The 17,349-nt window shown below is 36.4% G+C and overlaps 1 protein-coding gene across 1 annotated transcript in view; it reads right to left on the reverse strand.

The window, feature by feature from the left end:
* LOC104877027 (solute carrier family 7 member 13) overlaps window positions 1–17,349 on the reverse strand; it is a 65,233-nt gene that overhangs the window by 14,948 nt on the left and 32,936 nt on the right. The window contains exon 2 of the mRNA XM_010645320.2: window positions 11,516–11,653. Coding sequence (XP_010643622.1) covers window positions 11,516–11,653 — 138 coding nt within the window. The remainder of the gene's footprint in view (window positions 1–11,515; window positions 11,654–17,349) is intronic.

Raw genomic sequence — 17,349 nt, forward strand, 5'->3', positions numbered from 1 at the left:
TGTATTTATATTTATATAAAAAGACCAATAATAGCAGTATCTTGTGCAACATTAGCAGCCACAGATTTTCCAGGTTCTGCAGTCATCCAAACAAAATTATAGACATTCAGCATATTCCATTAAAAACAACAACAACAAAAAAAAACAAAGAAAAGAATAACATTCAGAAAATAGCAAAGTTCTGTTGCTGTTGTGGTACCTGTCACCATTTTTTTATTAGCATCTTAATCATCATCTGGAAAGAGAACATTCTAGAGTAATATTAAAAATAGCTCTGATAAAGCATGGTCACTACTACGTATCATAAAGCAGGTACAAGCTATTTTACATTCACAGAGGTATGATACAGTACTGTCCTACATCGATAATACTAGAATCAGTTTTGGTTAGAAATTTCTTTGTCTGCAAATAAGATTGCTACCCCTGATTTTTTTTGGGCTCCTGTCACATGGAGAATTGTTTTCCACCCTTTCACTTTCAGTCTATGAGCTTCTTTTTGCACTAGGTGTATTTCTTGTATACAACATATTGTTGGATTTTACTTCTTATTCCATTTTGCCAGTCTATTTCTCTTGATTGGTGAGTAGAGGCCATTGACATTGATGGTTGTAACTGATATGTACTGACTTATTACTGTCATGTTATTGGCCTTTTGTTGACTCTTCTTACTTTTTCACCTTCTCCTTTTAATTTCTTGCCTTGCCTATTTGATTTCCTCTGTTGGGCCTCATGGTGTTGTTGCCTTCATTATCTTTTTCTAGGATCTTGTTTAGAATTGCTCATAGTGCTGGTTTGGTATTCATGTAGTTTCTCAGGTGTTCTTTGTCGTGGAAGTACCTTATTTCCCCATCCATTTTGAAAGAGAGTTTTGCTGGATACATCAGTCTAGGTTGGAGGTTGTTCTCTTTTAGTACTTGAAATATCTCACTCCAGGCTCTTCTTGCCCTAAGGGTTTGTGTTGACAAGTCTGCTGTGATTCTGATGGGCTTTCCTTTGCATGTGATTTGTTTCTTTTCTCTTACTGCTTGTAGTATTTTTTTGTTCTGTTGGGTTTCTGGGATCTTGATTATTACATGTCTAGGTGTAGATTTTTTTTTGATTGTGGCTAGTTGGGGTCCTATATGCCTCACTTATGTGAATGTCAAATTCTTCCCCTCTGTTTGGGAAGTTTTCTGTCATTAATTCTGTGAACAGTTTTTAAAGTCATTTGTATTTTCTCCTGCTACTTCATGTATTCCTATCAGTCTTATGTTATTCTTCTTTGCATCATCTAGGAGTTGTTGGATTGACTTCTCATGCTCCCCTAGTGTTTTTAAGAGACCTCTGTTTTCATGGTCACTGACTGCAATCTTATCTTCTATATCTGAGAATCTATCCTCGCATTCTTTTATTCTGTTGCATACACTTTCAATGGAGTGTTTAATATGTTTTATGGATTCCATTTCTCTCCTACATTGTGCATTTATTTTTTCCATTTCTTTCTTATGCTGGGCCTTCCTGGCTTCCCTAATGGTCCTGAGATCATCCATTCTTTTTTGTCAGTTTCTGCTCTAGAGTCATGAATCATGTCTTTCATTTTGCTCACCATCTCTATGGTTATCTGGGAAATTATTTCTCTTTTGAATTTTTCTAAAGCCTGATTGATCTGTTTTGTTACTTCCTGTGCTTTGAGTTCAGGGTTTCCTGGTAGTTCACTGTCTGCCTTTTCATCCTCATTTGCTCTACTGTTTGCCATTGGTAAACTGGAAGTCTGTCTTTGTGTCTTGCTTAAGTGTTTTCTCAGTTTTATGTTTATTGTCTGGCTGTTCTTGGTTTAATCTCTGGATTATCACCCAAATCTTCCTTATATTGTTGCGTCCTAGCTTCTGGTTCTCTAACGACCTACAGACATTCTCATCTTCATAACATCAGAGAAAACAGCTCATCAAATTAATCCTTTATCCCAAGTGATACATTCATCAACCTATTGTGATCAAGCACATCTTGGACACTGACCACCTGTGGTAGTTACTAGTGTATCACCCTTAAACCATTTGAATTAAATTGAAGCCAAGAAGCAGTCCAGAACATGTCTGAAGTGAACAAACTTTTCAATATAGTATATTTACCATTTAATGGCTCAGACAGAGCGAGGATGCAAGACCCCTGATCTCAGTTAGCTGATGGCTGAACCCCATGACGCAGACTGACCTTGGGCTGCAAGGCCCAGATTGAGTTCCCCAGCCTTCTGAATGGTTGAACTCCACACTGTTCTACTAGAGATTTCCCATGCCCTTTCTTTAAAGATGTTTAACGTTGGGAACTCAGAAAAATATCCTTTATTACCACCTCTGTCTCTGCAGAGTGGGTCCAAAGACTGGCACAATCAGGAGATCTGAGAGTCTGCACAGGGGGGCAGGGGTAAGAGAAATTATGGGGGTTCAGGGGCGCCTATGTGGCTACCTTCCTGGTACTGGAGTGATTGTGGCTCGGGGCGGGAGAAGGCGTGGCTCTCCTTCCCACAGTGGATCAGGGCCCAGGCTACCTTTCTGGCACTGGAGTGATGGCGGCTCTCGGGGGGAGAACTTTTTTTTTGGTTTTTTGAGACAGAGTCTCACTGTGCAGTTGAGAGTGACTTGGAACTCACTGTGTAACCCAGGCTGGTCTCGAATTCACAGCGATCCTCCTGCCTCAGCCTCCTGAGTGCTGGGATTAAAGGCATGTGCCACCACGCCTGGCCAATGGGCTTTTCTTTGCATTTTATTTGTTTCTTTTCTTTAACTGCTTGCAGTATTTTGTTTTTTTATTGAGTTTCCACGATTTTTACTATTTTATGTCCCATTGTAGATTGTATTTGATCATAGCTAGTTGGACTCTTATGTGCCTCAGTATTATGTATCTCAAATTCTTTCCCTCTTGGGAGTTTTCTGTCATTAATTCTGTGAACTTTTTTTTATGTCATTTGTACTTTCTCCTGCTATTCATGGGTTCCTTTCAGTCTTCTTTGCATCATGTAGGAGTTGTTGGATCAATTTCTCTTGATCCCTTCCTGGTTTTTAGAGATCTCTGTTCTCATGGTCACTGACTGCAATCCTATCTTGTATATCTTTTATCCTGCTGCAAATGCCTTCTATAGATTTTTTAATTTTCTGCGTATCTGTTTGAACCTGTTTCATGGATTCCATTTCTTTCCTATATTGAGCATTCACAGTTTCCATTTCTTTCCTATGCTGGGCATTTATGGCTTCTATCATGGTCTAAACTCATCTATTTTTTGTCTGTTTCTGTTCTAGAGTCTCTAATCATGTCTTTCATTGTGCTCACCATCTCTGTAGTTATCTGGGAAATTATTTCTATTTTGAATTTTTCTACAGCCTAATTGATCTACTTTGTTACTTCCTGTGCTACGAGTTCAGGATGTCCTGGTGGTTGATTGTCAGACTTTTACACCTGTTTACCTTAGAATTTGCTTTTGGTAAGCTAGAAGTCTGTTTTTGTGCCTTGCTTAAGGATTTTATCATTTTTGTTTTTGTTGTTGGTACTGTCCTTCGTTTAAATCCTGGTTTAGTACTTCATTCTTCCTGATATAGCTGCTCTTTAGATTTTTAGTCTCTAATGACATTCTCATTTTCATAATATCAGGAAGGACAAATGTTTATAGCAATCACAACCCTGTAGCCCAGTTGATACAATGAGCAACACAATAGAATCAAGCACGGATTAGAAATCGACAATTTGTGGTAGTTATTAATCTATCATATTTAACCATGTGAATTAAATAAAAATCATGGACTAGCCCAAAGTATCTTTATAGTGAATAAACTCTTCAAAATAGCCACTTTACACTTCAGGATGGGGACTTAGAAGGATTTGGGAGGAGAGGAATATATAGGTAGAAGGATAGGAGAAGGTTTCACATGAAAGCAGAGGACCCAGGATGATCACAGAAACTCTAGGAAACTGTTGAAGAGAAGAGGGAAAGACAGAGTGCAATAATAAAGACAAAAATAGAACAACTTAATAGTAATAGGGAAGCTATAAATTATACTCCCTATCCTTTGAAACTAATGACAATTGAGAGAAGGAAACAGGAGAAGAAAATGAAAAAAAAGTCTGAATTAGGGCAGGGACAAGAACAAAAAATGAAATAGACAATATGGGGGAGCAAGAGATTGAGTGGGAAAGAGAAGAGAGAAAAAAGGAAGAATGTGAATAGTGGGAAAAATAAAAATTTAAAAATATAATGAAAAATAAGAAGAAAAGAAAGAAAAAAATTGGAAGGGCCTCCTTCAGGGTATATCTCTGCAGTCACAATAGACAGTGTGGGCAGCAATGTGCAGAACTAAGTGAATTATTCTCAGCAAGCCAATGGCAGACCCCTGTGATTCAGGCTGAATTTTGCCTGCAAGGCCCAAGTTGAGCTCCCTGACCTCCTGCATGGTGGAATTCTGCAAGGTTCTATGCAGGTTCCAGTTGCCCTTCCCCAAAATAGTCCAGGTTCTGATGGAAGGTGGTGATCCATTCAACTTATCAACTATAGAGGTCTGGTGTGCCTTTATTGCAGTTGTTCACTTCTGTTCTACCTTGTAGAGCTCAATACAATGGCCTTTATGACCACCTCTGCAGGTACCGGCACTACCAGGAGGCCCAAGAGCAGGGAGGGCAGATACTGCAGGGGCATCTGTGTGGCTGTGTAGCCCTCACCGGTCTACTTTGATGAAGACCTGGGGCACTGGATGGTGGGGAACAGCCTAGCTCCCCAGGTTGGCTTGGCAGTTCTCACCAGTATGCTCTGATGAAGGCTCAGGGTTCTGGAGGGTGGGAAAGCAGCCTAGCTCCCTTTGTTGGCTGGACAGTCCTCACTGGTCTGCTCCAATGAAGACCTGGGGCATTGGAGGATGGGGAAGCAGCCTAGCACCCAAAATTGTCTGGGTGGTCCTACCTTCTTTTGCCTTTAGTAAATCTTGCTCACATTACTACTTTTGAGTGTCTTGCTTAATTCTTTATTTGAAGCACTAAGAACCTAGGGAAAACTCCCTCAGACCTCTATCAAATAACCTATTGGAAATTGGGGACAAAAAACTAGCAAATCATTTGAAAAACTCAAATTTTGGTATAGAATGAATCATGTGCAAAGCTGTAGCCAAAGGAAGTGTGGGTGTTGAACAAGTTACAGCCATTAAATAAAAATCAAGTACTTTAACAGGGACAACAAAGATTGCTTGAAGGAATTTGAGAAATTAGCAAAACCTTATCTATTGAAGGTCAAGGGTGTATAAATGTCAACCTTACATTTGAGAAAATAATTTCCCATTCCCTAATATTGAGAAAGACTTTCAAGGGAAATGATTCCCCAGAATTTATTTCACCATGTTCAGTTCTCTAGACACACAGAGGCCATTATTGCTGTGGTCTAAGAGGGATTGAATATTGCTTATGCTAACAACAAACTTTAGAATCATCCATGTGATGCTGATTTTACTGGATTCATAATGCAAGAAGTCATAGGGATTTTCATGTAGCATACAGATAGAAATGTAGGAGGCCAGTCAGTGTGCCCCTGAGTGGATGTGTGTGAAGCTGTAGGAATGGAGATAAAGGTGCAGTGGATAAATGAGGAAGTTAGAGATGTCAGGAATATGGAATGTTTTCTGAGTTAAGCTATGAGCCAAGGTAAGCCAGTCTAAGAGAGTCTGTGTGGACTGCAACCTATATGGTCATAAGAGAGGGGCTTTCCAAACCCTTGGAATGCACATTTTACTTTTATGTGCCCTGGATGTAGGCTGTGGAGATAACAGATTTCATGTTTGATCTTCTGAGTTTCATCTTGGTGTGGTCCTATTCTTTCCTGTTCCTTATTCCTTGTTTTAGAATGGAGGTTTTACCCTGCAATTATGTAACATATTTTTCATTTTCATGGAGATTCATGGCCAAGAGTTTGCTTTGAGCCCCAAAATAAAATTTGAATTGTAATTTTTGCAGTTGGAGAACTTTTGATACTTTGTACTTTGGGAAAGGGCTTGTTGTGTTTTGGTTGAATATAGGATTGCTGTATCATTTTAGGCAGAATTAACCTTTTGTTAATTTTGAGTTGAAGAAAGTGGCCAAATGATAGAGGGAGGGAGCAGAGAAAAGGAATGAAAAAAAGAATGAGTATGTTTTATGTTCATATATCAAACTCACATGATAAATGTAATCATTATTTACTGAAACGTGTACTAAAAATAAAAATAAAAGCACCAGAAATAAATAAAAGAATAGTGTAAGAATATGTGTTTTGGTATCTGGTTGACATGAGATGGCTGTGTCAGTGAAGGTGGGTTTTCAATTTGATTTGCTTAGGACTTAGCTATGGATGAAGAAAAGAATCCTTATGAGTGTGTCTTGGGTGGGCCATGGAAGCCTGAACATGGAGTCTATGTCTGGTCCCTGGCCTCTTTCTCTCTGACATTATTTCCATGCTCTGCATTGTAGTGGCTACAGCCTAAGCATCTTTACTTTTCCACAACTTTCTGCCATGGTGTTTCTGTTTTGGTGGTAGTCATGCAAGGTCTGAGCCTCTGAGACCTGAGCTAAATTCAGCTCACCTTCTTGAAGTTGTGGTTGTTGGGTATATCCTCTAAGCAAATAACATGAGCTATTTTTTGAATATATACTTCTCAATAGAAGAAGTACAAATAGCCAACAAGTAAATAAAAAGTTCAACATCTTAACCATTCTTGAATCATAAATCAAAATTACCTTAAGATTGTATTTCATTCCAGTCAGAATGTCTATCATTAAGTATACAAAACAACAAATCTTGGAGAGAATCGTGTGAAATAGGAATCTTACTATATTGTTGGTGAGAATGTAAACTAATACAACCACTATAGACAATGGTATGTAGATATCTCAGATAAGTAAAGTAAAAATATCATTTGATAGCTCTTACTCATCCTCTCCATATTTACAATAGAATTAAGAACAACATATTATATTTCTTTGTGCATGCTCAGGTTTATGGAGACCCAATTCAGAAAAGTAAGCTGGGGAAATAGTGTAGATGCTTATCAACAAGTGAATGGATAAAGAAAATGTGACATTTATACATTTGGAATATCATTCAGCCAGAAAGAAGAATGAAATCAAGATATTTACAGAAAAATAGATGGAATCGGCAGCCATCATGCTAAACCAAATAAACTAGACCCAGAAAGTCAAATATTACATATTTTATCTTATATGAGAAACATAAAATAAATACACAAATAAGTAAATACATACATAAATAAGAAGAGATGACAGGAAAGTAGAAGGAGTCTCTTGGTGATTTGGAAAGGAATCAGGGAAGAAAGGGGATGTAATAAGATAAAACAGAAACAAGACAACAACATATTTTAAATGTACATACTCCACCTCCCTTAAATAAACCTCACTGTTATGTGTCACTAATATACATTAATGAGAATGCTATTTACCTTCTCTGAAAATTGCTTTGCTACTAAGATAAAGATTAAGGAAAAAATTTAAAGGGGAATATTCATACACAGTAATTAGTAGCTCATTTTCAAAAAATAAGCAATGAAATATATCTGGAAAAGAGGGTTTTGTGGTGTGTGTGAGATCTGACTTTACTGTGGCATGCTAGAGAATTAGAGAAAAGAAGATGTGACTTTCATAATTGTTAAGGAACATATTTTGGAAGGGTGGGTAGTGCATGCTTTGTAGTCTTTCCAATACAAGTCCCTGTAAGGCATATATTGTAAAATACAGAAATTGTCCTTAAAAAATAAGACAGAATACTGACTGAAATCTGTGAATACTGAAAGTTATATAAGATTTGAACAGGAATCAAACTCCTTCCTTCTCCAAACCTCCCTTAGTAATGCTTTCTACCTTCTTCCTCTAGTCTCACTCATGCCCTTGTTCTTTGCACAAAAAGTGAAGACAGTGTCTTGTTGTTGCTTTGAAAGTTTTTCATCTTGCTGTTATTCCACATCCAATAATTTTACAACACTGTGTACAAAATTCCTCCCTTATTGCTCTCAGTCTTTCTCATGTATCTCCATAAAATTTTCCCTGATCATCATGCAATAAATTAAAACTAAATGCATCTTGAAGCTTTTCCATTCCTCTTCCCCAGCTTTATTTGCTGTCATGTACTTATCAGATATTTCTATATTTATATATGTTTATAAGTATTTATATATTTATTTCTTCATATTTGTATATAAAATTTTAGTATTTAGTATCTGATAATTTTTCACTTTTAAATATTTATTTTTGTTTTTATTTTTACTTATTTTCACTCTTCTGCCAATAAAAATTATAGTTCCTAAATATGCTATTTTTGTGTATTACTTTTCATTACTATATTTCCATTTTCAAACAATACCTTGTGTTTAGTAGCCATCAAGCATATACTAAATATATGAATGAATGTGTGTTTGAATGAATGAATTTGTATGTGACTAAGATAAAAACATAGAGAATAAATAAATTTGATTGAAAGTGGAAAATGTCTCTATGTGTATAACAAAAACTACCAAAACAGAAAAAGGAAACACCCAGAATAAAGTGAAAATTCACATGCATAGATGTGGGTGTAATGTAAGAAAAATACACTAAGAAAAATTAATTAAACCCTGAATCTATAGTGTTACCATGAACGAGTAAGAGAAAGATAAATTCATCAATTCATAGATGAAGACAAATGGGCCAGAAAGTAAAGAGCACATACATTACTTCTGTACTGTAGAAGGAAATACAATTAAAAATCACAGTCAGAATAGGTACATGCTGCAAGAAAAGGATACAATTTGGCATGGCAGAGAAAAATGTAAAAGTCTGACAAATACTGGCAGTATGAAAAGTAGTGGAAAAATCTTAATTTACAGATGGTATCTGGTGAGAGCAATTTGACAATATTCATTTCATTTGAAGGTTGTTACATTATGATCTTGCAACTTAAATCCTAAGGAATATGTGGATGGATACAGGAGACTTTAAAACATGGGAGTAGATTTTCCTTCATAACGTCTGACAAACCAAAACAATAAAAGGAAACTTCTGTAAATTTTGTAGAGGAGAATCAAAACACTTGGTACTGAAATGGCCACTAAGAGGGCAGTCAAAGAAAATTTCCAGATATAGAAAATATCTGAATATGTTTAAGAACAAAACCTTTGAGGGCCAGGGATGTAGCTCAGTGGTTCCACCACCTGCCTCACAGGCACAAGGACCCAAGTTTAATCCCCAGTACAAAAAAAGAACAAAACCTTTGATTTAAACTAAAAATCTTTTGCATGGCAGAGAAAATGACCAACAGAGCAAAAAGTTGATCTAGGGAATGGAAAAATATATTTTCAACTGGTATCACCTTAGGTAGTGTCAAATTTGTATTACTGCAGCAAACATATGAAACAAACAATTTATAAAGAGGAAAGTTTTCTTTAGCTCACAGTGTTGGAGGTTTACTTCATAACTGTTTTGACCTTTTACTTGGGAGCAGCAGGTGTTATGGTATGTCATGGCAGGTGAGTATTGGATGGTATCCATTCACATCATGGTGCTCAGGTACAATGAGAGAGAAGAAAGAGACAAAGACCGCTAAGTAGCTTTAAGGCAATGTAGTGATATAGATTGGTGCGATGGCTAAGTTTTTAAAATTTTTTTATTATTATTATTTTTTGTACCAGGGATCAAATTCGGGCCCGTGTGCTTGCAAAGCAGGTAGCAAAACCTGCTAAGTTTCATCGGCAATATGATTGGCTCAACATAGGAGGTATCTAGGTGTTTGTCTTTGGGTTTGTTTTGATGGGTCAAGGAGGTGTGATCTTGGGTACTCTGTGGTCACTGACCTCTTCCTTTCTGTTTCTATAATCTGGTTTTCAGCTTCCATGAACCAAGTAGCCTTGTTCTACCATGCCCTTGTGACATGATCCTGCCTTGGATCCAGCAGCCCATGTACTGAAATCTCTGAGAGAACAAGTCAAGTGAAATGTATTCTCTTTGAGCTGCATGTGTCTGGTATTCTGTACCAATAAGGGGAAAGCTGATGAAAGCAGTTAGGGACCAAGCCTTTGACTCTTGGGCCTGTGGCAGATATTTAAATTCCAACTGTTGCACCTTGTCTATACATCTCTCTGCTATTGCTGGGTTTGAGCCAAATACCTTATCATTATCCATACTAATTGCTACATGATAACTCTTACAAATGCATTTGTAGTAGAGAATTTTTAAAGTGTATTATTGCTTAAAAATTCATACACATTAAAATTAGATAACTGAATTCTAAGAAATTTCAACATGACATTTGCCATTTGAAAAAGAAAAAAAAAATCTAACCACTCACACAATTTTCATAATCTATAAAAGGGACCAAATTGTCTTATTGACCTGGACCATCTTTCCAGGAAGCATCATTAGAAGTTGTAATAAAATAGTATAAAATTTTCAAGCATGAAATCAATAGAAATGTTACTTGAGGGGCAAGTTTGTTTCCACTTTTTCCAGAGATATTATTTCAAAATTCAATATTTAATGACTTCTCTAATATTTTATATCATTATCATTTTTGTGAATAAAATAGAGTAAGTTGTTTTCCAATTAATTTTTTATTTATTCCAGAATGCTAGAGAACTCTCACCAGATTTTGTTGCAAACATATTCTGAGCAGAAAATGCACTGCTGCAGAGAAACCATAGTTTATGGAAACAGGGTCATGTTCATTGTACCAGTCTCTGTAGTTGGAAAAAACTTAGAAAGAATTTCAATTCTTAATATGCTGCAGGTAAAATGCTGCAGGCAAAAAAATGTGCTAGACCATTACATACTAACATAGGAAGTACTCTCAAGACATAGTATGAAGTCAAAATTAGGAAGTTGCCTTTTATTACTGCCACATATATATAAAATATGCAATGTGCTTCATAAAAGTAATTCATGTATAATGAAGAGGACTCATATCAAACTATTGACTGTGGTTAGTTCTGGATTTTGGACTACATTTTGCAATGAGTATAATGGAGCAAAAGCCTTAAATTGGTGACAATTTTATTTAATAAATGATTATACAAATGTATTTTCATGTAATGCTTTAATCAAAGTGCCTCAAAATGCTAGAATCAAATGCTGCAACATATAAGAGTAAAAAGGATTTGCTATGGTTATTTAAAGACTAGTTACAATTCTTAAATTTTATATCTGCAGAATACTAAATTCTACATCGTCTATTTGAATGACTATGGCAGTTAAATAGTGACTATACAGTAAAGAGCAGTTTACATTTCACTCCAGAAAGCAAGTGAATCAGATTTAACATTCCCATTTTTTCTGCATAAAGCTTTATGCAACTGCATATTGTGTGTAGAAATGATGCTGGATGTGGTGGTTCATGCCTGTAATCCCAGCACGTGGGAGGCTGAGGCAGAAGGGTCACTCTGAGTTTGAGAACAGCCTGGGCTACATAGTGAGTTCCAGGTCAGTCTCATCTACATAGTAAGACCATGTCTCACCCCCCCCCGAGAAAAAAGAAAAGAAGAAATGAGTTTACCTGCCATTTCAATCAGAAGTGTTGATCCCATATAGGAATAATATCCTTGGAGAATGGCTTCTGCAACTTGTGAGGCACCAGGAAGTTCAGCATCTAGAGCATTCTCAAACCTGGACACGTTCTCCTTTTTCCCAATCACTAACAGCACAATCCCAGTTAGAGAAATGAAACAGAGAATAGCCACCTTCACCAAAGAACTGAGAGTTTGAAACCAGGACACTGTTGTCAACCCTCGAATATTCAGAAGTCCCAAAGACCGCAAAATGGCCAAAGCTAGGCATTTCTTTGGTAGCTCTGGGGGTAGACACTGGGCATAGAAAGGCTGAATTAGATAGCTAGCAAGCAACAAGCTTTGTGCAGCCAGTCCTACAAAATAGCAAAAAAGTTTGATCCAAAGACCAAGGAAAGCAATGCAGGATCCAAGATATCTTTTGTGGCAACAATAGAATGCTGCACTTTTAGGGAAGGTGGCCCCGATCTCGGAAGCACAGAGAGCATTGATCATACTCAGTATGGCACAAAATGCCCATATACTCAGGGAGACAGGAATGTTTAGTGAGGAATATTTTAATACCCCCTTAGGAGATGTAAATATTCCTCCCCCTATTGTGGAACTAAATAAGAGGATGTTTCCATTGAAGAATCCTATTGTCCTTGAGAGTTGCATGGTTTTTGTCTCTTTGTGTTTATGAAATCCTGAATAATAAACTTGAAGCCTTGTGTCAGTTTCTTTTATAGCTTCCTCTTCATTTCAGTAAGCCTTCCCATTGTGATATTTTATCAATATTAACCTATTTTTCCTTACACAAGGATTTTTACTATGTAATTTAACTTTGATTTAAAAAAATCATTAACTTGTGTTTTTCCTATGCTTTTGTCTCCTAAAGGCAGAGTTAAAATATTTCATATGTAACTTATTGTTGTTTTAAAATCACATGTGCCACTGACCAAGTTAATCATGGTAATTAAAAAAGTAAGACCGCAGTAGTTCCTGACTCCTTTGGAGTTAGAATGCTGTTAATGGATCTGAATTCCTTCTACTGGATCCTTCAGAGCCAATTCTCAGGAGAACAGAGTTGTGGAAAGCATATCAGTTTTTTTTTTTTTAAAGGACTGGGTGTTTGAGAAGAGGAAGAAGCTATTATATGTGTGAGAAAAGACACGTTGGGAACATAGGACTTGTACAGGGAAGGAAAGATGTGTAAGGGGCAGCCACCAGGACTTCCTGGGAATTCTTCCTGCACCAATAAGATAAATAATACATTCGTGCAAGTTAAACATCACAGGAATTTGTATTCTTTGTGTTAGTTTACACAAAGGATTAAAGTTTAAGATGATGCATTATAAATTCTGGTGTCAACTGAAGATAACCAGGTGTTCTCATTTCTTTGAATGCAAGCTGAGATTATTTAAGCTTGACCATTTTAATCACTTAAATGTAGCCATTCTTAGAATTTAAGATACTGTGAAAAGGAAAGGGAAGTTACTCTGTCAGGAAAAATTTTAAAGGAGTGACCACTATGTCATTTAACTATGAAATATTAGACATGAATTTGTAGTAAGAATATAATTTTAGTTTACAGAAAAGAATGCAAACTTTGGATTGGAGTGGAGAAAGATTTTAATTTTACTTAAGTTGTAGTGATGATCTTTAGGGCATGGTATTTTTTTCATAATGTCATTTTTTGGTTTTATTAATACATGTTTATAATTCATGTAGTTTAGAATCATCTTGGTGTGTTTTTACATGTGCATATTACAGCTTTGTTTTTACGTTTTTTAATTCATGAAATTTATTGGTACATTTTAGGTGTACAATATGATGACATTCATCATTGGGAGTTTGTACCTATACATGATATATATTGGTTGCTACTTTTTCCATATTCGCCTGACTTCATCTTAACTACACCACACCTCTCTATTTACAAAGAGTTTGCTTCTGTTTTTTCCCTTTCTCATATTCTTTCTTTTCCCTTCTTTTGTTTCCCTTCCCCCAGTTCCCCTTTCCCTTCCCCTTTGGATCTCTTTTGATGTCACATTATCTATTATACATTTTTGTCCTTATTTACACTTTCAGTTTCTCACACCAGAGAAAATATTTGGTATTTATACATGTGCTTCACTTAAAGTCTTTCTTTTTTAAAATCTCCTTGCCGTTCCTTCTACCCCTCTCCTCCTAGGGATTTCCTGTTCCTGTTTGGGTATTTGTTGGCATTATATGTACTAGCTCATGTTATAGTATAGAGTGTTTCCATTAACTGAGCTTGTTAGATTCTTGTACATGGCACATCTTTGTTCCTCTTATTTCCCCTTGTCCTCCTCCTCACCTTTTGCCCTTGTACCATTGGATCACCTCCCCTTTGCAAGAGATCCACCCTCCTGTCCCTTTCTATAGGTAGAGAAAGGGATTAGATAATTACAATCTGGGAAATGCAAGTGTTTGCTGAAAGGACCTTGGCTGCTGCCTTTCTGCAGAGAGGTTATCTCCTGAGAAAAGAGTGTATAGAGATAACTGTTAACACTTGATGGACTATGCATTCCTGGGCTCTAGCCCAGGCTGCGAAAGATCCTTCCAACCACACAGGCCTGTGAGCACCAGGCCACGTTTGGGTGAACTCTGTATATAGGACTAGAAAGGCTAAGTGGGGCACAGTGTTACAACCATTGCCAGCCGAAGGCCCTGATGCTCTGTGAGGGATGATTAAGGGGAGTCTTTCCTTGGTTTCCCTGGATGCTTTTCCTTTTCATGGATACAGTAATATAGCCTTGTTTTCTTCTTTGTTCTTTGGTCTCTAATAACATATGTCTCTTAAACATATGTACTGTTAGGGTATTTCTTCTCTGTTGGTATGGATCTGAACATCAAATTTCTGTGACCAAGAATATGTGACTCCTTGCTATCCATGTTTATCATTTTCTTAGTTTGTACTTTGCTTCACAGAAATGAGAGATTCCACACAGTACTTCAGATTGTGTGTCTATTTTACTTAACATTCCCTTTTCCAGATCCATACATTTTCCTTCAACTATTTCAAATGTGTCATAGCTGAGTGGTATTCCATTATATATAGACACCACATTTTTATTATCTAGTCATCTGATGATGGGTACGCAGGCTGATTCCAGGATTTAACTATGAACAGGGCTGCTACAAACATTGGTATGGCTGTATCACTGTGGTATGATGACTTAAACTCTTTGGGGAAGATACTTAGCAGTGGAAACTGGGTCATATGGAATTCATATTCAGTTCTTTGAGAAATCTCCATACTGATTTCCATAATGGTTGTACTACTTTGAATTCCTACCAGAAATGCAGGAGGATTCCTTTCCCACCACAGCCATGCTAGCATTTATTATAGTTTGATTTCCTAGTGATTGCCATTCTTTCCAGAGTAAGATGCAGTCTTTTGGTTGTTTTAATTTACATTTCTCTAGTGACCAGACTTGTTGAGTGTTTTCTCATATATATGTTGACCATTTGTATTTTTCCCTTTGTGAAGTATCTGTTCATATTTCTATCCATTCCTTGACTGGGCCTTTAAATTTAGGGCGTTTTATTTATTTATTATTTTTAAATTATTTGTATAGTCTAGATATTAGTCTTGTGTCTGAAGAGTGGCTGGCAATTTTTTTTTCTCAAAACTGTATCTTCACTCTACTATTGATTCTTTTGCTGTCTGATGTAGTTCCATTTATTGATTCTTTCTGCTCTTTCTCATGAGATTGAGATTCTGTTTTGAAAACCCTTACCTACACATTAGTCTTTGAGTGCTTTACCTATTTTATCTGCCAGAAGGTTTAATATTTTTGTTCTAGTTTTTATATCTTTGATCCACTTTGACTTTAATTTAGTATAAATTGAGAGATAAGGGCTCAGTTCCATTCTTGTACAAACAGATAACCTGTTTTCTCAACACCACTTGTTGAATAGGCTGTCTTTTCTCCAGCATATGTCTTTGGATCCTTTGTCAAAGATCAAATACTTGCATGTATCTGAGGAGATTTCTATATTACTCCCTTATACAAACTTTGTATTTGTCTTGCTCTTCTTTATCTAGAAACTTAAGATTCAGCATTATGTTGTTCATTTGAGCTCGCTCTATTTTCCTAGTGTGGGCGTTCACTGCTATAAATTTCCCTTGTAGAACTGCTTTCATTGAGTCCCATAGATTCCTATATATTTTATCAGCATGATAATTTATTTGTAAAAACTGCTTAATTTCTTCTTTAATTTTCTCTGTGACCCATTGGTTGTACAGGAGAGTGTTATTCAATTTCCATGTGAGTGTGAAGTTCTTGCTGTTTCTTAGGCTATTGATCTCCAGTTTAACTACACCATATTCTGATAATATACATGGGATAACATTAATTCCTTTGCATTTACTTAAACATATTCTATGAGCTAGTATGTGGTCTATTTTGTAGAATGGCCCATGTGCAGATGAAAAGAATGTATATTCTGATTTTGTTGGGTGGAACACTGTAGAAAACTATTAAGTACATTTCTTCAAAAGCTTCATTCAGTTCTAGTATTTCATTGTTGAATTTTTTTGTCTAGATGGTCTGTCTATTTGTGACAGTGGGGTATTGAGTTCTCCCACTACAGGTGCATTCATGTTTATTTGCTTTTTCATGGCCCTTAATATTTGTTTTGTATAGTTAGGGGCATTAGTATTTAGTGCATATATATTAAGGATTGTCATCTTTTCTTCTTGGATTATTCCTTTATAAGAATGTAATGACCTTTGTCTCTCTTAATTAATTTTGGTTTGAATTTTACATTGTCTGCATATAGGATAGCTATCCCTGCTTTTTTCCGGGTTCCTGTTGCATGGAGAACTGTTTCCATCCTTTTACTTTCAGTCTTTGAGTTTCTTTTTGAAGTAGGTGTCTTGTGTATAGTGTACTGTTGGATTTGGCTTCTTAATACATTTTTCCAGTCTATTTCTTTTGATTTTGAAATGAGGCCGTTAACATTGACGGTTATACCTGATATGTATTGACTTATCATTGTCATGTTGTTTTTCCGTTGTTAACTCTTCTTTATTTTCCCCCTCTCTGTTTAATTTCTTGTGTTGCCTGCTGGATATGCTCTATTGGGCCTCATGGAGTTGTGACCCTCATTGTGTATTTGTAGGATATTGTTTATGTTTTGTGGAGTGCTGGTTTGGTATTCATGAATTTTCTCAGGTATCCTTTGTCATGGGAGTATCTTATTTCCCCATCAATTTTGATTCATAGTTTTGCAGAATACATCAGTCTAGGTTGGAGATTGTTTTATTTTAGGTATTGAAATACTGTACTCAAGGCTCTCCTTGACTAGAGGATTTGTGTTGAGAAGTCTGCTGTGATTCTGATGGGCTTTTCTTTGTATGTGATTTGTTTCTTTTATTTGATTGCTTGTAGGACTTTGTTCTGTTGGGTTTCTGGAATCTTTTTTTTTTTTTTTTTTAATTATTGAGTTTATTGGTACATTTAGGGATACAGTACAGTTACATTCATTGTTGGGATCATGTACCTTTACATGGCAAGTCTTGATTCTCATTTTTTCCCCTTACCTCTGCCCTCCCTTCACCCCCTCCTCCCCTCCCCATCTACAAACACTTTATTTTCATCTTTTCATTCTCTCACATTTTTTTCTTTTCCCTTTTTGTTCTTCCCCTACGTATCACACCTTCCCTACACCTTTAGCTCCTTTCCTCCCATTTCTAAATGTCAGTAATCTTATTAGAATCTTATGCATTGTTGCAGAATATTCACACCAGGGAAACTATTTGGTATTTACACATGTGGGACTTATTTATTTCACTTAGGAGTATATCTTCAAT

Source organism: Fukomys damarensis, unplaced genomic scaffold (assembly GCF_012274545.1).
Source record: "Fukomys damarensis isolate Sample0158 unplaced genomic scaffold, DMR_v1.0_HiC HiC_scaffold_5, whole genome shotgun sequence".
In the NCBI taxonomy this organism is placed as follows: domain Eukaryota; kingdom Metazoa; phylum Chordata; class Mammalia; order Rodentia; family Bathyergidae; genus Fukomys; species Fukomys damarensis.